The sequence below is a fragment of the Pangasianodon hypophthalmus genome, chromosome 23 (assembly GCF_027358585.1).
Source record: "Pangasianodon hypophthalmus isolate fPanHyp1 chromosome 23, fPanHyp1.pri, whole genome shotgun sequence".
NCBI lineage: Eukaryota > Metazoa > Chordata > Actinopteri > Siluriformes > Pangasiidae > Pangasianodon > Pangasianodon hypophthalmus.
Window position 1 is genome coordinate 13,275,911 of NC_069732.1, and position 26,068 is coordinate 13,301,978.

The window sequence follows — 26,068 nt, forward strand, 5'->3', positions numbered from 1 at the left end:
AGAATGCCTTCAAAAGAGGAGAAGCAACAGAGAATCAGAGAGGGTAAAGGACAAAGCGCACTGAAACATGACTGAGAAACAGAAAAGTTTTCCTTGATCAGTAACAAACCAAAGGGCATCGAAACATGTTACTACAGAACAGAAAAGAGGAACAAGGTCTCCCTTGATCAGTAACAAACCTTTCAAAGACATAAACTTGGCCCTGAGCAGTGTGAGACCTGCTGTCATGGGGATCTCATGATGTCCAGGTGGACAGCTCTAGAAACTAAGGAAGGCTTCATGCAGAAATGGTCTGAGAGTGAAAACTCTGGTACAAACAATATAATGGTATTGATCCAACTAAGTTTGTTGGATTTGTGGAGAAAAATTATTTCAGGGCATAGCTTCAGCTTCCAAAGGTCCACCCACTGGCCACTGAGTGTCTGATACCTTTGTACACTTTTCTGGCCACAAGCTTCAGAATCTTGTTCTCCACACTTCTGTGTATATGCACTTCTGAACTTTTGAACACGGCAACACCAAGATTTATGATCCCTATGAGGGCTATGGGAAAAGGTCTGTGGCTGGTCATCTGTCAGTCAAATTGCCTCTTTCTCTGAAAGTAGGTGGTTCTTGGCTGGTACACAGGGTACCAGACTCTTCAGCTAATTCTAGAGGTCTGGCTTGTGAGGCAACCCGGGGGGTTTCACTGGTGCTTGTGGTGTGACTACATGTAGTCTTTACCAGTCAAGCTTTGAGTGGAAGTTTACAGGTTGAGGCAAGGGAAGACAATACAGACAACTACCTGGTATGCATAGTCGTGTCTGCTCTGAGTATTTCAAATTAATGATGAAAGACATCCTCCATTTGGTGTCTTGCTGAGAAGCAGATAGAACACATAACGATGCCTACGCTCGTGCTCGTGCATCTTGTTTTGATATGTTTGTTCTGGGACCCTTATACTGCACAAATCCAATAAAGTAAATGAGCTCAATCTAATTATTTTTATTTAGCTCTTTGTGTTAATGCTCCGGTCTATCACATTGTGAATCAGTGAGTAAAGCTGTCACGACACCAGCTCAGCTCCCCTGCATATTCAAACTCCTGCAGCTGTCACTGATCATTTATTCATTTTTGGTTCTCTCTACATAAATGTTTACTCTAATCTCTAAAAGAAACCTCTCCTTTTCTCTCACCATCTGCTTATCAAACGGCCATTTCCACTTGTACCATTTTGATTGTTCTAATTAATTTTGATATGCCTAATTTTGTTGCCTGGAAACCTAAGATTGGACTACATAACACTAACAGATGAGACTGTCTCCTGAAAATCATCTCCATTTTATCTGCTTCTGGTTTTAAAAAAATGTTTTCACCTCTGTTTTTTCCAGAAAACTTGTTAATGCCCAAAAGTACGTAATAACTAAGCAGAATGCCATTCAGTGTTTTTGAGATTTAGCTTCTCTGGCCTCCACTTGAATTTAAACCTGCACTGAGAGATGATGATGAGAGGATAACCTCTCACATGGAGCGCTTGGTCAATTTAACACATCCGAGTGTAATATTAACTTCATTATTTATATCAACGAAACCCATTCACTATAACCCAGCCAGCCATTTAGAAATAAATGTGTTTTATTTTGTGTTATTACATTTATTCATATTCACTCGAGCTCAGGGATGTGTTGCGCCTTATCTGAGCCGAACAGAAAGCTCTCGGAAATTAGTGTTAAAAAAGTCATATTGTGGGTTTTGGGAGTGCTTTCATTAAAGATGCGAGTAAGCAGCTGGACGGTTAATTATTCAGCTTTCCATTTCATGATTTTCAGCTTGGCTAGGGGTAAAACAGTAGGAAGCATGAAACTTTCAGCTGGAGCTTCTTTTAGAAGTGGTTGAGAAATTTACAGAAATAACCAATATTCTTTGGGATGCATTTTGTTAAGCATATTAAAATGAGGTTTCAGAAATAACTGGGGGAATAAAGGATAACTAAGGTTACAGTAAAACTCTTTTAGTCACATTCAGTTTCCTATAGCATATAACACTTTCTATTATAGCACATTGTTTACTGTAAAATTCAGTAGGGTGGATTTCTAGAGATGTGTTCTTGCCAATATTTGTTCACTACTGACAATCCAAGTGTACGATTTGTTCACGTCAACGCCGGAATCTACCGGGAACTCCACTTCCCAGAACACACTGCAGCCTACAAACATGGCCGCCGCAGACTACAATCCCCAACTACTCTCTCCACCAGCATGTTCCCATTCGCCTGAATACTAATGAGGCACGCTTGTTTCCAATCACACCCTCAGCCTATATACACACGGACTCTCACAATGACTCTTTATGAAGTGATGCTCAGTGTACGATTACCTGACTTACCAAGCCTTTTGTTTATGTGCTTTCTATCCTGGTTTCTGGATTTTGGCTTTGAACTGCTGCTGATCAGCTGACATCTTGCCAGTTCCTGTTTACGGGTTTGCTTCAAGGTTTGGATTTGTTTGTCAGGTTTAATAAGATTCTAAACTGCAAATGCATCCGTCTCCAACTCCATCACATGACAAGTGCATGTACAGTGGGGTCCAAAGGGCTGAGACTACCAGTAAAAATCCTTTGATTTATTGTGTATTATTTTCTAATATAAAAAATATAAATTGCAATTTATATCATCAGCAACAACTTATGAAAGTGAAAAACAGAATCTTAAAATACACGAAGTTCAGAATTTCTTAGTATTTGGTATGTCAAACTTTAGTGTGCACTCCCTGATTTTGTGTAAAACCTGATGAATCATGTTAGATCAAATCCATTGGAGTATCATAAGACTCATAAGACTCAAGGAAAGTCTGACCTTTTGAACAAATGAGTTAACATAGTCAATATCACAAATTTGCTTAAATTTACACAGTGATTTAGAAATAGTGCAGAATCTTGAATATTCAAGATATTAATAAGACATTTTCCTTTATTATTATTTTTTTTTTTTTTCAAATTTCTAAAACATTATGTTTATTTCCACTTTTAAATAAATAAATAAAAACAACAACAACAAACAAATGTTTGGACCCCACTGTCTGCTCAGTTAGCCTATAGTTTCTGAATTATCGTACCAAGGCAGAGTGGCACAGGGTAATTCCATCTCCTCACCGGTCCTGGCATACATGTGATGTGAGCATTGCCCTGGATAAAAACAACAGAAGATACCATAAATACAATTGTGTAAACATATGTTATTAAATACACTCTAGAAGTTAGAATTATGACAGTATGACAGTATCCTTAGAAAAGGGTGTAGTCTCACCTGTAAAGAATATCCCTGCTCACACTGAAACATAACTACATCTCCCACCATGTAGCGGTCTCCCACTTTGATGCCATAGGTAGGAGTCTGAGGCTCTGGACAGGAATCAAGACCGATTGCTGTGGACACAAAATGTAATAGCATGAACTGAAATGAAACTCACAACGGAATAACAGAAATAGCTATGTTAACAAGTACAGAATGTTACATAACTATTTGGTAGGTAGATAAAGTATAGGAATTTGGTTTTAAATTCTAGAGTGAAACTTTTTTGAGTTGAGCTGAATAAGTGCTATTGCTTTATTTTATGGATAAAATAGTAGACAGGTTGTTGTGTAGAGCAGGTGCAGCTCTCCCAGGACTCACACAGATTATTTGGCTATTTCTAGAGTAAATTGTATGTGACTTGGCTTTCACTGTCCTATTTCCATACATTTCATTTCATGCCAAAGAAGCCTACTGGGGCTAAGCCTTGTCACTAGCTGTTATTTTATCATAAACGTCTTTAAATGCTCTACTAATAAAAATCCCTGAGAGAACATATGCCTCTGTCATTCCACATAAATCACTGGAAGAGGAAAGAGGATTGCTAAATTTTGATAAAAGAAGGACTCTTTGCATGGTAAATTCCCTCAGTAGTACTTTGGTATTACAAACTTTTCCCACTAATGCATCACGGCTAACACAAAGTTAAAAGAGAAAGCGAGTTAGATTTTTTCACATGCCACAGGTGTTGAATTGCAGTCTAGTCTGCGCCACAGTGTAGATTTTTAATAAGAGATGAGCGGATGGATCTCAGTGGTGGGTATGAAGCTGCCCTCTGCTTGTACCTGTGTATTCCAGATGGAAGCCTGCTGCTGAAACACTGATGTCAGATACAAAGTTCAGGTAAAGGTTGTTGGACGTGCTGTTCAGCAGCTGAGGAATGGTTGTCCCTGAAAAGAAATGTAGCAATACGTTTTATTCTCTGTAATAAGCATTTTGAGCAAAGTATTACAGATTAGAAAATTAGAACACACACACACACGACACACACGCGCACACACGTTTGTCTTATTAATAAGTAAAGTCCTGTACCTAAATCTTACTCTACCCTTAACCTCAGTAACCAGAAGGAAATCATTTGGATCGTTAAAATAATAAAACCTTTTGTAAATAATAACCAAGAAAGCAGCTTTCCTAATGGGGACCAGCCAAATGTCCCCTCAAAATTATCAGATATTTAGTCCCCACAAAGATATAAAAACATGTCATCCACCCACCCCAACCCAACCAAACTCTCATGCACCCACCCAACAAACTCATCCACACCCACAACCTTGCCCACCCCCCCCTACACACAATCTTAACATTCACGATACAGCTAGCATCATTGCTCATGTTTTTTTTTTTTTAATAAAATTGTTTCCGATTTGTGTTGTGGTTACTGATTGTGCTAGAAATTCATCACTGGTTGAAAACAAAAACAACAAAAACCCTGAAGAAATGACATTTTGATGTGCTGTGTGAAGTGTCACAGAGTGAAGTGTCTTTAAAATGTTATCAGCTGAAATTGGCAATTATATGTGAACTGGACTAACCTGACCTAGAACATTATTACTGTTCCAGGAAATGGAAAGAATTGTACGGATAAGTCCATATTTAAAAATACATTAAATATTCAGTCTTAAAAACTCAAACAGTAATTTAGGTGTATCTGATTATTATTTAATAGAAATCAAGAGCTGCATGGTTGTGGGAAAGCATCACTCATCGTCGTACACTCACTGTGGATTAGCTGCAAGACTATTAAGCAGACAGTTTATTTCCCCGGATGCAGTTTTGTGAAAACATACCTCAGTTGAAGGCAAAGAAGTCATAATGCCCGCCATTGTAAGCATATCAAGTGGCAATCTTATTGCTAACATTGCCATGTAGTGGATAAGACCTACAGGTGTATTACCAGGAGAAACAGTTCTCAGAATGACTAAATGTGTGAACTAATCCACACAAGTCAAGGACCTAAATGCAGTATAACTACAAGCTACAATCTCAATACTGATTAAAAAAAACTATTTCATCTGAACTATTCTGAAGTATCATCTAAACTATCTCAGGTATTTCGTGCACTTCTGAAAGCAACTGTCTCTCACTGAGAGTCAGTTTCCCTTTCAACATTACCTCCAGTTTATCCATTTAACAATGACTGCCAAGTATTTTACCCAACGTAAAAGGCACCATGGGTCAGCGCTTGTACAGGCAGCAGCAGAGTGGAGGCTAGCATTGTTCCTCACAGTCAGATAAAGGTGCAGATCCCAAAAGACCTGGCTAATCAGTGTATCCTCTCCTGCTGCACCCATTAACTGACACACATTGATAGCTTACCAGGCCCCTGGCATCAATGTGCTTGCACTAGTCACTTTGTTTGTGAACAAAACACAGGCAGTATAACAGTTGTCAGTATCCGATAATAGCCCCACCAGTAAAGAGAATTAATTGGCCACTCAAACACAACATGATGGTTGTAAAAAGTTTCAAAGGTTAGGCTCTAATAAGATGAAGTTGGTCTGGAGGCAAGACCCTCAACGCTTTTGGATTTGTAGGCTGATTTTGTGAGAACAAAAGCGATAATGAGAGTCTCATGATCAATTCTTCCACTTATAGCAATTATGTGTTACTCAAACAGCAAAGAGAGCTATTTAGAGACTACAAAAGAAGAAGCATAAATGCACTATGTAAGTCAAGGTCTCGCCTGAAAAAACTGCAACAGTGCCAGAAACAAGACGTAAGCTTGTTCCAACTTTAATCTGTGTAAAAGCATGTTCTTACCTGAATAACTGCCCAGTCTGGGTGCGTTGTTGTCTGCTCCATCGTAGAAATCCAGAGAATCCCAATTGTGTTCAGTGGCAAAACTCACCACTTGAATCTGGTAAAAAGGACAAAAGTACAAGATAGCTGTTTGTACTTTGTGAATGCAAAGCCACGGCCAGGCCCTAAAAATTACAAACACACGAGACGATACCTTTCCACAACTGAGCAAACACAACTCTAAAACTAAATGAAAAGATCAAGCTACAACATGTCCTCTTCATTTGCAAATTAAACATTTGCCTCATACATAATTAATTAGATACTAATAACTCCCTTTATTGAAGTTTCACTTTTTATACTGCTGATCGTGCTATTGACAGTATAAAAAAGGTTCATTTGAAGGACATGCTTCTTCTCTCACCTGGATTCCAGCTCCCTCGGGCACTGACACCTTCCACACACAGTTGAGATTGTTGTCGTAAGGTTCAGGGTAGCCTGGGGACAGGATGGTGCCCTTACGTGCCATCAAAACCCCTCCACATGGCACTGTCAAGGCAAAGCCCCAGAGAGAAGTGGTCAGAACTCACATTAACACCACTTAAGAAATGAACGCAACACAGGCACAGGACTGGATTAGAGCAGGACTGCATTTTGATGACTAATTAGAACCTTATCAAAGCGAAATAGAAAATGATAGTGTCTTCTAGAGGATGACAATTAACAATGTGATGAAATAATTTTAGGATTTGGGAGAAAGAAAAACAGGCTCAATACTGTGTGATGTTATTTTAGAAGCGTACCAGTAGGTACAAAGAATCAGAAACATGCTCATGCCTGGGAAATGCTCAAAGGCAGTAACTGAAAAAGTAACTTGTATTTGACTTGAATAAAGTGTTCGTTTCTGCAAGGAACCCCCTACTGATTTTTTTTAAATCGACATTTACATTTCAAACGGACATAAAAAAATGTTTGGAAGCCCTTGTGGGTTGAAGAATATCATGTTCCAAACTTTTTGGCCTGATCATTTTGTTCATTCAAGTTGCACATTTCTGCGCATTTACTTGGCACATTTGAAAGTGTGCAATTCAGAATTCAAACGGCATTTAACAGAGTGACATATGTCTGTCTCCCAATGGAGACGCTAGTCTAGGCAATTTTCCCTGTTTGTTTAAAGCCAGAGAGTGAATCCGTCAATAATAAAAGTGTGGGCTGCTATCTTACTTTGCCAGGACAGATCTTTTTTTTTTTTTTTTAATACCCATCCTTGGTTTGATGCTATCTGTGAAGGACAACCCAGAAAAAAATCCTGAGGTCAGAGCCAATCATTTTGTTTAAAGAACTAAGAGCAGGTCAGGACATACTCGTAGATGTTAGACACACAGACAGGCAGTGTGTGTGTGTGTGTGTGTGTGAGAGAGAGAGAGAGAAAGAAAGAGAGAGAGAAACAGAGAAGAAGACATAGAGAAATGCTCAATATATCTGTGCCAGATGGTTAAATTATTAAAGAAACTCAGTTCGCAGCAATTTCAGGCTCATTAATATTTTAGTACTGATATACAGAATGCAGTGTGTGTCCAGGTAATCACGAAAAATCTCTGCAATTTCTGAACTTGTGGAAGAAAAACAGCAGGAAACTGAGTAAAACAAAACAAGGCCAGGCACATGCCATCCTGTGAGAACTGCAAAGCACAGACACTGCCAAGACACCGCTAGGATGTAGAAGTACAAAATTTCCAGCTATTTAATTAAAAATGAGGGTGCTCTATCGAAGTCTGCCTATTCATCCACCCACGTCCCGTTCCACACTTTTTAAACCTTACTAATTGCACGGCAGAGGGGAAACACTGTGCTGGTTTGCATTAAGGGACTTATGTGCACTGTCCCTGTTTTCTCCAGCTTCAAGCTCCAAGCTCCAAGCTCCGAGCCTGCTTCTGTCTTCCTACTGGAACTGCTAATTAACCCTCTTCACCTCTGAATAAGAATATGACAGTGCACGGTTCATTTTTAAGCTCCAGTTGTCTTCCTGATAACTTCTAATGAATGCTTTAAGTAAAACATATCGGATAGTGACTGAAGAGATGATGTGACACTCACCCATGCATGTGGGCAGGGTGTCGTTCCACTGTGCCAGGGCATCGGGTACTGTTTCACAGCGGATAGCCGTGGAGCCTTGCAGAGTGTAGCCTGGGTTGCACTCGAACATCACGGCCGAGCCCACAGAGAAGTCATTGCCAATGCGCTTGCCGAAGCGAGGCTCAGGCACTGAGCTGCACTGTGTGGCACTGGTCCGTGGTACGGCTGTAGGGAGCAGCAAAAAACAACTCTAATATCCAACCAAAAACTTGTTGTTCGTCTTATAGGACAGAAATTTATCAATGATTACAATTTTTCATTGACTGAAAAACAACACAAAATACTTTTTAACCATTTATAGCTACATTTAATGTTGTGGAACAACTTCCTTGGTTGTGTCCCCGACGTTCCAAGTTCCTTAGTTCTCTCTCATTATAGTAGCTAGAACAGTCTTCTTTATTTTCTCTCTCTTGATTTAATAAGACAAAAAAAAAAAAAAAAAAAACCTGCAGCTTGTCGTGAGAAACCACCAAATGCAAGCTCCTCTATCCATGTTACAAAACGCTGACACCGGAGACTCCTCCCATAAATGTTAAATAAATGTCTCCTCACAGAAAGCATCAACAATTATACGACCTCATTAAACACTTTTTTAAGATCCATGTATTATTCGGCTTAGATGATGTAGTGTGTCTCCCTGTGAGCGAGTTGTTACTATAGAAACAATAATGTATTCAAATGAGCGTATTCATATAATCCTGCGATTTGAATTATAGCTGTTATTACTGTCAGAGCTGCTGTTATAGAAAATTAATCAACACCTTCTGACCAATCAGCTTCAAGAATTTAACAGTGCTGTGGTATAATCTTCTACACTAATGAATTATTATGGCAAGATAGATCACTTGTATAGTGAGAGAATTTGGCATTATTTGAAGAGTACCTCCACTGGGCCTTCATTACACATTCATGAGCCTTTCATAAAGCTTTTAAAAAGCAATGATAGAGGATTTATTTCAAGACTTGTGTATTCTGTAACTGTGTTTGCAAGAAAAAATAGAAAAGAGAAGACTGTCATTATAGGACTATTCCAGACTATTGCATTCATAATTATTTTATATCTTGCAAGTTATTAGTTTCTATACCAAGTTATTAGTTACAAGTTTTTAGTTGTCTATACCAATGGCTCAGACATGAAGCTTCAACACGTCCTCTGTTACGTATCCATCTGTTATCTTAATTTTTTATTAAGTGCATTTAACTCCTTCACACGCGAGCATGGGATTGAATACTCTGGAATTGAATGGTGGTGGTCCATTTCAATTTTCATTAAAAGCTACGGTTACAGTATAATTTTACTTAGTTAAGAAGCACATATATCAGCTAGATGAATTATTTTCATAACCCATACTGAAAATTGAGACATTCTCTCTTTCATATAAAGACAGTATTTCTTACATGAAACCTTTAATATCTCCTCACTAGTATTGACATATGCCTTACATAAATCCATAAAAAGATGTATGTAATGCTTGTGAATGTGTTATGAAAGTATAGGAACCAGTATACAAACCTTTCATATAAAGTGTTGAAGAGAATTCTAATGTGAGTGTTAAAAGCTTTCATTGAAGCTGCAGCACTGAACATGATGTATCAGCTGCACTTCAATAGAAGAAATAAGTGAGGATTTGTTTCTAAAATAAAATGCGTGGTTCATATTTACAAGTTTAATAATATGTGACCCAAAGGAGCTGGAGCGAGATGAGACTGAGATCTGCTGTCATTCCACCTCCGCAGTGCCACTTCAGCATATGCTTTACAGAGAAAGTCCTGAAATCATTTCTCAGTTATTAAGGGAACAGCCTTGTGAGTGTGAAGTCAAAGCTTATTTTGAAAAAAGGTTCTTTTTTATTTATTAACTTTTTTTTTTGGAAACATTGAACTAGGAAATATATAATGGCATTTTATGTAAAATGAAAGGCTCTCTTACATTCTGCTCCACTAAAATACTACATACTATATACTATACTATATAATAAATTTTGAGTTATCTACATTAAATCAAAACATTTCATGTCCTTACACAGTCAGTAGGAGATCGGTTGTCCCTAACCTACTGTATTTCTCAGAAAATGTCATGCAGTGGCACAAACACCAACACCAAACTCACTATACTACAAATTTCCTTCAGCCAGCTAAGGGAATTTTTTTTTAATATGAATCAAACACATCTAAAGTGCAAGTGCTAGAGGCAGTGAGAGCCTTTAATGGTATCTGAACGATTGTTTGACCAGTGAGTAGCCGGGGAACGGATTAGCGTCTTAGCCACAAAACCAGCTGAGTTGCAGGTGACTGGAGAGCAATGTTTCAAAGCTTTACACAACAAAGTGTAGCAGTGAAGTGAGAGACTGGAACACATTCACAGATGTGAAGATCTGCAGGATATTGCTGTGTCATCGCCAGAGTCCTGGGTGGCTTTTTGGATAGATTTAGAAGAGAAAAATAAAATACAGAAATCTAAGAAATCTTACAATTCTAAGAAGCTTCCAGGAAGATTTGAAGTGTTTGTTGAGCAGCAGTGTTTCTTACAATTCTAAGAAGCTTCCAGGAAGATTTGAAGTGTTTGTTGAGCAGCATCATTTGTCCCAACAGTGCTGAGCAATGACTTCTTCCTCTGTAAGCATCATCAAGTGGTAGCTGACAAAACCCTTCCGCTAAGGCCTTCGAGGTTCAGCACATTCCAGTTGTATGAACAAGATTATTGCTAAGAACGTTGAATGATGATGTGTTGCAGCAGAAGCTACATTTAAAACTTGTAGTAAACAGTACAACATTATTAAGCTATATCACCAGTTTTGCATCCTGAAATAAATTGACCTAAAACTTTGTTTTATGCAATTTTCAGTGACAACTATGTTATTCTTACAGTTCTGGATTAACCTGGTGTCACATTGCATCACAATACCTCGTTTTTGATTATCTTCCTATAATAATCATGTTTTATTCCTCTTATACCACAGCAACTTGCCAATGATTACAATTTTATTTATTAAAGAATGACAAATTATACTATATATATTTTTGGTTACATTTAATGATGTTTAAGTTAGTTCCTGTTATCACTTGTGCAATACCTCCAGACAAAAATTTCTGCTTGTTACGTTACTGAGAAACTGCAAAGCCAAAGTCCTCTAACCTGAAGGTTTTCCTGTGGCAGAAAACGTAACTGCTGACTGTTACAGAGCGCTAACACTAGAGACTCCTTCCAAATAATATACATAAAGCTTCACCATGTTATCAATTACATGATTTTTTTCATTGTAAAATAAATTTTTTTTGTTTTTTAAAAATCCATTTTTTATTATTAGGTTTACATTATGTGGATCTTCCACCATATAAGTCGCTGTGAACTAGCCATTACTCTGGAAACAACAGCGTATTACAATAAATTTAATATAAACCTGTGCTGAAAATAGAAAAGTAATCAAAACTTTCTGACCAATAGGAGTCGAGAATTCAACAGACATGTTGTATAAAACACTTACTTTTACTTAGAAATACTTACATTTACACTATATTAAAATACTTATGTTTTAACTAAAATTAGACCAAAACTTTTTAAAAGAGTTTTAACTACTAAACATAAAGAAAATACAAAAGACAAGGCTCATGCTGTTTTCTCCCGTATATATCCCCCTGCCCCCCAAAAAGTACAATTAATAATTTATTATAATCAATAATAATTGTATAATTTAGAATTATAAAACACATTTAATCAGCACAATGGAAATACATTAAATGTAATTTTATTAGCGCAAGTCCCTATAGATTAAAAAGGCCCATAATATCCTTGAGTGATGGCTGCAAATTAAAATTGACTAATATGACAGATTGATAAAAGTGTGTGACTTGTTTAACATCAGCACAGTGGTTTAAAACTCTGCTTTTAAAATGCTAAGTCTATTCCCTGAGTTCCATTAGTATGCCAGTTATACTGTGTTTAAATCTTACTGTGCTCGGCTAATGTTGCTTTGGAAGGATGGGAGCAATACAGCCTGCATTATGGAGTAGAGCCAAGAGCTGTATTCAAACAATTTGGCATTAATGTGACGTTTCTCTAGTTAGCACTAAAACATTTTAACAGTTACACTGGCTGACAAAAAAAAAAAAAAAATGTAGAAAACTACTTGAGGTGGGAAACAAAAAAAATAATTACTTTGTTAGTATGTAATTATGTCTGTTTTTTCTTTTTAAATATCTGTACTTTATTTGAGTTGTTCTTTCACTTAGCACTTTAGACTTTTCCTCACTACATTTAAAAAAAATCTCTACTTTCTACATTTTCAAACACTGAATCAGACATCTTAAACAGAGCTGATCTAAATTCCTGACAAATCTAAACTCCAAACAACTAACCGATGTGAAAGAGAGAATGTGACTTAATACCCATTAGTGTTTGTATTGTGACAGCTAGGTATTATCTTCCAGCTAGTTTGTATTGTCGTACAATAGATAGTTCTTATCAAGCCAGCTAACATTTTCGAGATTAGGAATAAAGCTGTTGTTAGTTAGCCTCAGCTAATGTTTTCCCATGTTCCTTGGTTCTTTGGTAAAGTGCCACTAATTTACCATCAGTAACTATGATCAGTATGATCTGAGACAGAAGCCTTTCTTTTGTGGATCGTTCTTATTCTTATACTTTTAGTAAATTTAAGAGTTTATACTTTTCTACTTTGACATGAACTAAGAATTTGGAGATGTACTACAACTTTTACCATGTGTATGTATTTTAAGGAGTTGCAATTGCACTTTTACTTGAGTAAAGACCTTGGGTGCTTCTACCATTTCTGCTTGACAACATCCTATATATTTAAGTCACCATTTTAGTCCAATCACTCAACCTTTAAATCCTTAAGATTTTAAATGAAAAAATTGCATACAACAAGGACTTTTGTACATCAAGTGATTGAACTTTTCTAGAGCGCCAGTGACTTCCACCGTTTACAAAGATGCAAAGGGTGTCAAATGGAGCAATCTAAGTGCACTTGTTTTTGTACCACATGCAAATAATAATATGCTGTTAAAGTTAAACTGACCTTGATACACAAAGTGAAAGCCTTTGGCAGTTTCTGGTCCAACTGTAGTGAATTTGATAGTTATCTGGTTTCCAGTACTCAAGGGCAATGACTCTCCTGCAGAAGAGAAAAAACAAACAAGCCTCAAAATTTTTCTTTAGCTTGGCAAACTTAAACCTTACAGATATCCTGAAGGCGTCACACTTTACTAAACACCCTGCTGCTTTTGCTTTGGCTTTCAGCATTTTCAATATGGTGTTTTTCTTGATGTAATTGTGGGTTTGTAATGCATATTAAGCAGAATTTAAAAAGCTTAGCTAAAGATTGCCACCAATCTTCCTTGCAGTGCTATCATTTCAATCAATGTTGCTAAATGCTTATCATCTGTAAAGCCACTAAGAGAAGGTAGGGAGAAAAAACAAGCCATTTCCTCCTTTGGAGGTGGGAGGCTATAGCCAATGCACTTTTCTAAAACATAGAAAAGAGTTTACAGAGTTCTGTGACATATTTTAGCCAGAAATGCAAATGAGTTTAAAAGTGCCCAAAAGTTCAAATATTCAAATGTCTGGCATAATCACTAGTATCCCTAAATTAGAGTGAGCTTTACCTGAGTGAGAGCCTGACAGTGAGGAGAGTAGAGGGGACTGCTGCGTAGGTCCGTCGTAAATGTCAACCACATCATTCAGAGATGTCTGAAACAGCACAAACTGGCCGAAAAGAACTGCAGCACAGGAAAGAAAAGATAATGACAAAAACGATCCATGCAAATAGCTGTTGTGAGCTTCAGATATGAGCTTACAGAAAAATATAAATACGCTTCCCAGAGCCTTTTCCCTTAAACTGGAACTCTTTTCTTCTACATAGATCATACAACAACTGTTTTACAGTGTGCTAATAATGCCATTTTCTTAATTAGATCAGGGTATTTTTGAGCTAAGCAGGCCTCTCAGAGGTAATAAAGCTGTATGTTTATTTAAATCTTTTTTAATTGCCTGCTTCTCTGGAATTACTCTTCACGTGTTGCACCACTATACATGCTCATGGCAGTCTTATATGCAGAGGCTTTGATTGCATTGGTCAAAGAAAATCATTAGCTTCCTAGTCATTAGTTTTACACTACATTGCTCTGGAAATGAGGAAAGCTCAATATGAGTAAAGTTTAACTTAATTTTGTTCCCTGCAAAGAAAATCAGGGCTTATATATTCTAAATATTGCACATTAGTCTATTATGCAATAACAATAGCATTAGCAACCTGACACCTGTGGGATTACACGCAGTCATCTCTGAATAAATCCATCATATTAAGCAGCCAGGCATTGCTGGAGTGCTTTATCTCACAACCTAAAATGTGTGCGAAGAATTTGTGAAATATGCGAATGACACAGCAGGGGTTTGAAAGCTAATTGAAGCACACATATGTTTACCGCAGGCTGTGATGACACTGGAACTGGCTTAGGAATGCAGATTTGAAAATGATGGCACAAACTAGTCATGATTAAATGAATGAATTTGGACTTTAAGAGAATATATGTGTATATCTATGTATGTATGTATTTATATTATATATATCAGGGCTTATATATATATATATATATATATATATATATATACATATACACACACACACACACGTACGCATATATATATACATATCACATGTATATATGTATGTATATATATACTGCACAACCAAGCCGGTCACTTGTGCAGCCTACGGGACATGAATATGGTTACTTAGCAACACCGTCACACTGCTAAATAGTGGTGCTAAAGGCAAACGTAGGCTATATTAGATATCTATGCACGCATATACATGACACTAAAATGAGAACTTATTATTACAACCTCTTCTTTTTTTTTTTTTTTTTTTAATTTGCTGAGAAAAAAAATTCTTCTGTACTTTATTTGACTGGACACAATATTTCTCAGAGACATTGCTTTTTGGCATTGCTACCTGCTCATTTAACAGCTCCAGCTTTTCATTTTTTCCTTCTCCACATTTCACGCAGCCCTGGAGTATAGCGAGACTATCACACACCTTGGCTCAAGCATAACCTTTTTAAGACATGTCAGTGAAGTTAGAAGATTCTCCTCTTAAAACCACCTTCCATTATAAACCTACAGACTCTCATTCCTACTTACAGTCACCTCTTCTCAGAAACCTACTGAGACTTAAATGGATTTGAACTGAGAACAAAGACTTTTTCCAGGAAAGTGATTATTTTTTTATAACTGTGGATTTTCTAAGAAAGTCATAGAAGAAGGCCCATGTTAGCACTTATGAGAGAATGAGTGCACTGACATCACTACACAATCCACTGCTAAGACAGAGTATATTTTTTGTTAAAATAGAAAAAGAAGTATTTTCCATTCACAAAATATAATCTACTACAAAGATGGCACGCAGTGCTGCTAGTCATAGGACCTTTAAGCGGCATATGCCGCTCTGTGCACAGCATATAGTTTGCATGGACAGTATGGAGCAGTGGCTCTATAAATAAAAGCAAATTTCTTTTGTGAAAATCAAGCCAGTTTGTATTGCTTCATTTTGAAGCTCAGTAAGGCAGTGCTTAAACCAAGCTACTAGAGCAATATATACTGTATATTGGATTTTGACCATAACAGTGTTTTTCTGTCTGTAATATACTTAGACACCTCAACTTTAAGAAATCATAAATATATTTCTCCAAAAATGTATGTAAATGTTTTAATTTACTTTGTAATCTTGCCAGGCGTTTTGCAAAGATCATCTTTGTAAGAAGCCAATTTAATAAACATTGTAAAAACAGTCAGCTTGCCTTGAAGATCTAAAACCTGGCTAGTTAAGTGTGATTTCCTCACACATTGAATAATTATCCCACTTTTGTCAAATTATTAGATAGCTACTGTACATGCCATAGCCAAATGGACATAAGCCTAATAAACAGAACAAAGGACATTCTCCTGTTTGATTTGACAGCCATCATCAAGATGATCTTCCAGGTAGATATTATGGCAGCATAGTGTTCTCAGCTTACTCTTACCCAGCAACTTAACATATTTAAAACTGAAAGTATGCTGTAGTTTGTGAAACAGACGTTGAAACAGCTCTGACAAACGCGACTCGTACGAAAAGCTGAACGGTCTGCCATAAACGTTTTCATATGTGCACTGCCTCTGCAGAGTGTCCTGATGGATCATTTCTGCTGGCTGGAAGCAGGGGCTTGTGGGAATGTACTAACTACGCTGTTATTGATGGTGTTTCTATCCTCTGGTACAGCCAGCTGGAAAATGATCTATAACTCAGTATGGCGAGTCTGTTTGTGTATATTGAGTTCACCCCCCTGTGTGTTTGATAAGAACAATAGGGGAGACATAGAGGCTCTTGCCATATTATTCTTGAATTTCACCACCTCTGAGGCTATGGCACTGCCGAAACAATTACCTCTGTGAGTCAGAGAAAACAGTTGTGCCTGTTTAGGTTTCAACCACTTGCATACCCAACAAGCCAGGCATATGCTTGGGAGACACTAGCCAATTCAGAAACTAACTGAAATTATCCTGTGCAAATCAGTAGATTTAAGCAGTGTGTATTTCAATGAAAATAAAACACAGGTCAAATTCTGAGTAAGAAAATATCAACAATAACGAATTTCAGGAGTTTATTTTAACAGTGTGCGAGTATTCTGTGAACATGGACATATGTAAGAACATATTTTATAAAGCAGAACTGCCAATGATGTTAACTTGAAAATGCCAGTAGGCATATGGAAAATGCAGAAATTTACCATAAAAAGATGCCCCCCCCCAGGGAGTGTGCACTAAGCAACAGTATCAACCGCTAATTAGTGGTGAGACCACTAATTAATCATAATTAGAACCTACATTTATTTTTTTTTACTGATCAAAGGAACTACACTCCCACCCACTTGGTTTCTATAGTTTTGCAAGAACAAGGTTCATGAATTCACAAAGTTCATCTATATAAAGAGGTGAAAGTAACTGCTACCAGAACCAAATGTCCTGTTTTCATGTCCTGCAACATTTCCCCCTTCAGCAAATTGCTTTTTCTGCCAGCTGAATTTTACTGGTGTTTGGTCTGATCACTGCTTTAGCAGAAAAACAGAACAGCATCTCCTGTACTGCTGTAGCTAAACTGTAGATGGTGATACCTCTGTATAAAATGTAATCCCCAAAGCACACAGATGATGAAAGGAGCTGGAACATTCATCCCTGGGGAAATGTACACGATTCCTGAAACTCCGAGCAGGACATGCCAACTTTAGCTTGAATGCACCAGCCATTCGGTCTCTGCTTGCAGAATTTTGCTGTAAGAGAGTTTGGAGCCCATTTACAGAGAACAGGGAGATTACATTTATCTACACCAGCCATGGGCCACTCAGCATGGATCGATTGCCAGTCCAGAGATCATTCTAAACCCTTCAGTTTCCTCCCACAGTGTCCATCTTTAAGATAATACACCATTTAAAACCTGGCCACACTGCACACAGTCCAGATTATGAGAAAAATCTTGGCAGACCTTCAGGCCTGTGGCCAGTTTTAAAGAAAAGCATATATGAGAAATCTCACAGTGTGCAATAAGCCCAGTCCAAAAAATATTTACAAAGGAGAACTCGAATAAAAAAAAACTTCAAAACATTTAATATGCCAAAAGGTGTCTCTACACTGAAAATGTATAGTGCATTTAAGAAGTGATGACTGAAGCACATCTATTTAATATGAAAAAAATGTAGTAAAATGTAGTGTACTGTAAATGTATTAAGTTGCATCCACCTTTAAAAACAAATCCAAAAGCATAGTCAAAAACAGGAAATGGCCAATCGATCATGCGAACAGGCAAAAATAAGACAAACTTGAGAACGAAACCTGAACATGAGAAAGATGAGTGCCGAAATACACTCAGAGATTATTAACAAACACGAAACAAGTGTGTGTTAGAGTTCAGGTGAGTGGGAGAGTTGTAATGTCTGGCCTGGATTGTGTGCTGGAGCGATGGCTCATGAATGTGAGGTAGATCTATTGTTTCTCCAAATGTTTCATTGCACAACATTAACACCAGTGAGAATAACAGCCAAACAGTTCATTAATAAATATTTCTTATTTTAGGCTTCACTGGTGAGACACTGGTGGCTTTGTTAGCTGATATTACACTTAAATTATACATAAGGTTTACACTGACAAAGTAATGGATTGAATTTACCCAATTCAAATGTGTACATAATTGTCATGTTGATGCATCAGCACAATTCTGGCTAAACGTTAGTAAACAAAAAGACAAAAGTTTGTTGATGCTGTATATTTTTTTCATTTTGAAATGTTCCCATTTAAATAAAATACATTACGTGTGTCACTTTTTCCAACATACTACTTTATATAAAATGGAAAGTTCGACAAAGGCACGATAGCAAAACTGACTCTTAGTTGATTCCCACAACTTATTGTAAATAACAGTTCAGTTCTCACGATTTGTGCTTTATTCTCTCAACGTCTTGAAGGTTTAAAAGGTCCTGACATGCAAAAGAGCTAGACAGCTGCACACAGGATAGATCTCACCATGAGGCATCTCTTCAACTGAGATAAATACCGTGCTTCAACCCTCTCCTCTGAACCATACCGCTGCACAAGATCGCCATTTTCCTCTCACACACTTGTATTTAATACACTTCGACACTTGCTTAGTGCCTCCTATGGAAATGAGGGCTGTGATTAATTCACAGTTCGTCCACTTTCCTCAAGAGGAAAACTGCTTGGAAAAAAGGCATGTCTGTCCCACACTGTCCTTGTCTCACTCTATTTCATTCTCATGGGCTGTGAGGGAGCCTGAGGGGAGAAAATCATGGTGTCCACAGCAAACTCTCTTATGTTTCTAACTAACAGTCTTCATGTAAGCCCAGCTGGACACACATCTTTCAACACTTAAAATATTAATTCAGCTCTGGGGATTTTGCTGTGTCACAGCTCACTTCAGTATCCAATGCCCACAGCATAATCTAGTGCAGATGCCATATCACTCTTACCATAACCTTATAGCTGAAGCAGAGTATTTTCTTTTTTAAAGTATGTTTCATCACAAAACATGAAAACCAGTGACCTGCAAAGTGAGAACATCGGCCAAACTGCACAAGAAGAAATATTTCTTATTTTAGGGCTCTTGATTTGCAGGTACCTATATTTTGAGAAGAGCTAACATCAGTACGTGAGTAGGTTACTCTTTTTGGTATCAGTATCAGCATTCATACCTTGTCTGAAAATATAGTATTGATGCATCTCTAGTTTTAAGTTGACTCAGAGAGTATGTGTAGCCCACCCACTCAATTCTATGTTTTAACCAGATGTAACAGCCATCATACTACTCTGAAACAAACACTTTGCATGGGAGGTGAATTGACGAGGGGTCTACTAAATTATTACATTTGGAATGTGTCTACAATAACTAGAGATAGGAGGTATGAGGAGTATGACTAGGGTGCAGAGAGGCCTGGTTAGCTTATTAGCTATACTGCTGAAGTGAGCCTTAAACTCCCATGCATCACCGTGACAGCAACCGTAGCCCATAACTTACTTCACTTGATATATATATATATATAAATAAATAAGATGCACTTGTAATAACAAAATAGAGTATTTAATTTGGAATTGGTTACCCCATCTGTAAACTTTCCCTTTTTCCCCAAGGGAACCCAACAAAAAAACAATAATAACAATACAGTCTGAGTACCGGGGATTTTTTTTCTTTATAAACCAGTCTATGGTACTATAACGTTGGCACGCTTGCTGGAGCTCATTTGAATCCTGTTTAAATTGTTCTGTCAGTACTCACAGTTCCTTGGAGTTCAAAACGCTGTTAGCGACTGTTTTTAGCGATGTCCCTTAGCTGTGATGGAGAAACACCATCATGAGGCTGTGTCCACGAGCTTGATACTGAGCATTCTCCTATAGCAACGCCAAGTCCTGAGCACCTCAACTGCAGCGATGCTTGCGCGGCAGTGTCCGAAGCACACTATTCAAACATCCAAAAGCACTAATAAACATCTTCTCCCTCTTAGCTACAAGTGTCCATAATTTCGTGGTTTCAGATACATAGTCTATACTCACTCAGAAGCTTGGTGCAATGCGTGTTTCCCACACAGTCTCTCCTCAGCCAACTAGCATGGCGGAGCTAACTAGCAATAGCCTGCAATGGCTTTGGGGCCTTAGCGCCACTTAATGTAGTTACTGACAGAAAACGGCTCGTACTGTACATACACTCTCTTGCACTTGGGTACTACGAATACACAGTAAGATTCTGAGATTTACAGAACAGTGCAACAGCAATTTAACACATTTTACCGAACATGAATTCAGTGTTTTTCTTGTCGTGTCTTGCGCCATCTCATCTTTTTTTTTCACCCCTGTACAATTGAGGTAGTTTACCTTAAACATCACTAATTGGCCAAAATCAAAGACTGATACCTGTCTAGTCCATTAACAATACGGAGGACAGGGATGATGATGCCTTCAAGACCACTCTAATAATGTTTCTAATTGTGATTCTACATAAACAAAGTAAGATCACTGAAACAATCCATATACCTTATAAATTTGTCTTATACATTCATGCTCTTATCCCTTAACACATTTGAAACACTGTGAACATAATATTAATAAACCAACAGGGTGCTACATATGTTTTAAATATGAATTAGTAGACTAGTAAAATACTTTTCAATAACCGTATTTCATTTGAAAGTAAGCTACATGTTAAGTTGATAATACACTTTAAGCTTTAAAAAGGAAAATCTAGCTAGCCCTTTTCTATAAAGAATAACATTATGTGAAACTGAGGGTGATCCTTCCGAGACACGAGGCATCATTTTAAACTGAGAAAGAAAAGCAATCCTTGCTATGCCAATATTGGGATTCAAAATGAAGATTTCATCAAGACTACCCCGAATGCTTCACTACTGTGACATTCATTAATATGAATCTTAGTAAATGATGTTTTAAATCTCTTCTTCAAATACAATTTAAATTGCTTGATATGTATTCTGAACATATTGTATACTGATTAAAACTTCCTCACATGAAAACCTAATAAATAATTCAGTGTGGACCTGAATATTTAGTATACTCAGCAATAAGTTTCTACAATTTACCAGATTTTTACTGCTATATTTAAAAATCAATGTTATTGAATTTTTAGATTAAGATATACCAATTAACATTTCTGGTTAAAGATATTTCTGTCCTACACTGTCTACTGCATGTATACTCACCACTTAGTGTACATTGGTATGCTTGTTGCAAACCTTGATCAATTTTTATAAGGGTATATTTGCCCCATCTGATCCTAAATGCACAATATTTCCTTTTTTTTATAATTATTTGCAGTACTTATAAATGAAAATAAACTTAAAAATGAAATATTGTGTATTTAGGATCAGATGGGGCAGATATACCCTTATAAAAACTGATCGAGGTTTGCAACAAGCATACTAATGTACACTAAGTGTTGAGTATTTTTGCAGTTTATTTCTAATGCTAGACAGTGTGGGACAGAAATATCTTTAACCAGAAATGATAATGACTTTGATAGGTCATTGATAGGTCATTATCAACGTTCTCACCTCCCATATTCTGAGTGACTCAGAGTTGAGGCTCAATTACATCCAGTTGATGTAAAGCTTGGAGAAACTCCAGGCCGTACACCCTGCACACATCCTACTTAATAGTGCCAAGGTCACAGCTATAACCAATCCTGTAGCTAATCATCAGATTGTGCTCTGATAAAGGACTCAATCAGGGTTAGGATGGATGTGAGTGGGCCACAGGTAGATAGGTGCTATTACCTTTCCAAGTACAGCGATGTATTATATAATTGGTAATAGTCTGTTACTATGCACTTGTCATGTGCCCTGTCTGGCCTTAAATGGCATCTGGCCTGATATAATGGATGTTGTGGTATTATATACCAATAGAGTCTGGACTGTAGACTGAACAGTTGTAATCTAGGTCCAATATACACTATATGGCCAAAAGTATGTGGATACTTGACCATGATCCCCATACTGGGGCCTTCCCCAGTCTTTTGCCACAAAGTTGGAGGCATATGACTGTCTAGAATTTCTTTGTATGCTGTAGCATTACGATTTCCCATCACTGGAAATAACGGGCCCAAACCTGTTCCAGCATGACAATGCCCCTGAGAACAAAATGAGGTTTATAAAGACCATGGTTGGTGTGAAAGAACTCGAATAGACTGCACAGTGCCCTGACCTTGAATACCTATGGGATGAACTGGAATTCTGACAGCACACCAGGCATCCTTGCCTAACATCATTGCCTGACCTCACTAATGTTCTTTGTAGCTGAATGGGCACAACTCTCCAAGAAACCTTCCAAAATCTAGTGGAAAGCCTTGGAGGCAGTTATAGCAGCATTTATATACCGTAGTTATAGAAGCAGTTATATGTTGGTCATATTTGGCTAGTGTTTATTGATATTTAAGTTTGACAGTGGGAGGGAACTCAGGTGCAGTCCCGACAATATAACTTCTAAAAGGTAAAGATCTACCTTTGTATTTTATTTTAAGGATTCACTCGGACTAGCTTTATCATGGCTTTTGTTTGATGGGCTGCATTACAGTCTGTTAACAGTCCATAATAGAGTGTGCTGTGTGCCTTTAGCTGAAGTTTGATTCAGCTAAAGTGGTGGAACTGTGTCTTGTTTATTGCAGTAAAGTTATTCAGATATTGAAGATTTCTGGTCAATGCTGGTCTAATGGCACGCCAAACTATTGTAACACTACATGTTTTTGAATGTGATATCGAAAGCAGAACAAACTGATTCAGAATTAGTAGAACATTTTCTCTGAATACATGCAGAGTATCTGGGTTGCCTGAACATTAGGGACCATCACTAAAGTGCAGCAGGAAACAGCGTTAAAAAAAGTGTAAAATCTATGACAATGCCAAGTTTCTGATTTCAGTAGGGTCATTGCACTGAAAATGCAATCATTCTAACCCACTACTGCCCACACACAGTGACAGGAAAACTGATTAGCTGAATTTTTCAGCTGAGAAGAGCTACAACAGATCATTAGACCAGCAACTCCAAAATTAGTTGTACGACAGCATAGAACACCCACTATTTGGGCACACCACATTTAACCTCATATTTGTAATGAGCATGTAATGGATTTGTAAATAATTATAATTATTTATAATTGATACTGATAGAAAAATAGGAAAATGAAAATCAGATAGAATAACTGTACAAGAGTGCCTGAGTAATTGCTTTTATATCATACATTTTCTGTATATTCTATGTCACCATGATATTATAGTAGCTATTGTTTTGTGATATAGCAGCCTAGATTTTTTTTCTGGTTGGAGCAGTTGTACATTCATGTCAAATGTATAGGGCCCCAACAATGATGAGTCTGTCCTTAGGTATACATAATGTCTTTTTGAGTTTTGTGTTAACTATATGGATGTGAGAAATAATAGCGATATGAGGAAAAATAATTTCAGTTGTGCAGTGACCAGTGTTTGATCCTGGTTACATTTTGCAATCTAAAGTTCTACCAGTGGGAAAAGGATTATTTCTTAAATTATATTTATCTCGGCTCATCTTGCCATTCTTTACGGGCTCACAGGTTGCCATTAAGCTTCACTTATGTAGTGTAGTTATGCTTTCACTTTTCTACATTTCTATAAATTTTGTCAGGCTCTAATATAATTTTAAGATATTTCATTACTTCATAATACATACCTTTTTACCTAAATATGAAAAAGAGGTTCTGTTGGTATTTTGCTATCCTTAGAAAGTCTGTTTGTGAAACCATGGACACACACAAGGCCTGTGCTGTTTCTAATAACATTAACTGCCAAATCAAACTGGCACTGACTTGAACTGACCAGAGGAACTGACACACACACACACACACACACACACACACACACACAAACACATACACAGGCAATGCTCAGAGGAAGCTCTGGCTCATTCATTGCTACAAGCTGTCCAGTGGCTTCATGATTCTCATTCATATGTACGTTTTTGTTTTTGTACCTCTCTTCCTCTCCCTTTCCACTTCCCTCATTTCATTCTTCTATCTCTGACCAATTTAATGGTTGCACTATTGGCTCAACACTATAGTCACTTAAGTTGAGCCTGTACTACTCCAGGCCAGGTGGCACACTTCTTTCCCCTGAGTCGTAGCTAACCTCTCTGCTTGGAAGCATGCACTGGAACTCTGCCTTGGTTTCAATAGCCAGTCCCTGAGGTAAAGAGGACTGACGCACTCTCTTTGAGGCTCAGCCATCTCTAGGTCATTCAACTGGCAGAGGATAGCTTACACGGTTTGGTACACACACACACACACTTGAATATGCTCACCCATATCAGCACACGTAGGACATGCATGTAGACATAATACGCACACCTGTACGATGTTGTGAAAAAGTATTTGCCCCCTTCCTGATTTCCTCTATTTTTTGTCTATTTTTCACACTTAAAGGGTTAAAGATTCTTAAACAAAATGTAATCTAAGACAAGCAGAACATGATGAAAGACAAAACACCGTTTTTAAATGATCAGTTCATTTATTGAAGGAAAAAGGGCATGCAACACCTACAGCATATCACCCATGTGAAAAAGCAATTGCCTGCCTAAACTTAGTAACTTGTTGTGCCAACTTTATCTTCAACAACAGCAACCAAACAGTTCCAACAACTGGAGATCAGCCTTTCACATCGCTGAGAAGGAATTTGACCCACTCGTCATTGCAGAATTACTTTATTTCAGCCACACTGGAGGTATTTTGAGCATGAAATGCCCAGTTAAGGTCCTGCCACAGCATCTCAATGGGGTTCAAGTCAGGACTTTGACTAGGCTATGCCAAAACCTTAATTTTGTTTCCTTTGAATCGTTCAGAGGTGGACTTACTCTTGTGTAAGGGATTGTTGTCTTACTGCATAATCCATGTGCACTTGAGTTTCACAGTTTCACAGACTCATGACCAGACATATTCCTTCAGGATTTTCAGGTAGAGAGCAGAATTCATGGTTCTGTTACTATACCAAGTCGCCAAAGCATCCCCACACAGTCACACTACCACCACCATGTTTGACTGTTGGTATGATATTCTTATTGTGGAATGCTGTGTTAGCTTTATGCCAGATGTAACTCATCCATCCACAGAACATTATCACAAAAGGCTTGGGGGTCATCAAGGTGTTTTTTGGCAAATGTGAGACAAGTCTTTATGTTCCTCTTGATTAGCAGTGTTTTTTTTTCTTTCAACTCTCCTATGGGTACCATTTGTACCCAGTCTCTTTGTAATGGTGGAATCATGAACACTGGCCTTTTCTGAGGAGAGTGAGGCTTGCAGTTTCTTAGATGTTCATGTGGGTTATTTTGTGACTTCCTGGATGAGTCAACAATGCGCTCTTTTGGAGGAATTTTAGTCACTTCTGGGACGATTCACCACTGTTCCAAGTTTTCCCCACTGGGAGATAACGGCTCTCACTGCGGTTTGCTGGAGTCCCAGAGCCTTGAATAATTGCATTCTAACCCTTTCCAGACTGATATATTTCAATAAATTTCTTTCTCATCTCTTCTGGAATTTCTTTTGATCGCAGTGTAGTGTGCTGCTTGTTGAGACCTTTCAGCCTACTTCACATTGCTGGAAATGTTCTATTTCAGTGATGTTTCGATTCAACAGGGCTGGCACTAATCAAGCCTGGGTGTGTCTAGTCTAACTGGACTCAATTATCAACTAAATTTGATTAACTGTGTGATTGAGTAAGCAAGGGGACAATTACTGTTTCATCCAGGGCCAGTTGGTGCTGGATAGCTTTTTT

The 26,068-nt window shown here is 37.7% G+C and overlaps 1 protein-coding gene across 3 annotated transcripts in view; it reads right to left on the minus strand.

The window, feature by feature from the left end:
- Positions 1 to 26,068, minus strand: part of csmd3b (CUB and Sushi multiple domains 3b) — a 407,371-nt gene that overhangs the window by 77,483 nt on the left and 303,820 nt on the right. For all 3 annotated transcript variants that reach the window (XM_053228561.1, XM_053228560.1, XM_026929912.3), the window contains exons 32-39: positions 13,829 to 13,942; positions 13,243 to 13,338; positions 8,168 to 8,371; positions 6,495 to 6,619; positions 6,092 to 6,188; positions 4,114 to 4,218; positions 3,284 to 3,402; positions 3,093 to 3,162 (exon numbers count right to left, since the gene is read on the minus strand). In XM_053228561.1, the coding sequence (XP_053084536.1) occupies positions 3,093 to 3,162; positions 3,284 to 3,402; positions 4,114 to 4,218; positions 6,092 to 6,188; positions 6,495 to 6,619; positions 8,168 to 8,371; positions 13,243 to 13,338; positions 13,829 to 13,942 (930 nt within the window). The remainder of the gene's footprint in view (positions 1 to 3,092; positions 3,163 to 3,283; positions 3,403 to 4,113; positions 4,219 to 6,091; positions 6,189 to 6,494; positions 6,620 to 8,167; positions 8,372 to 13,242; positions 13,339 to 13,828; positions 13,943 to 26,068) is intronic.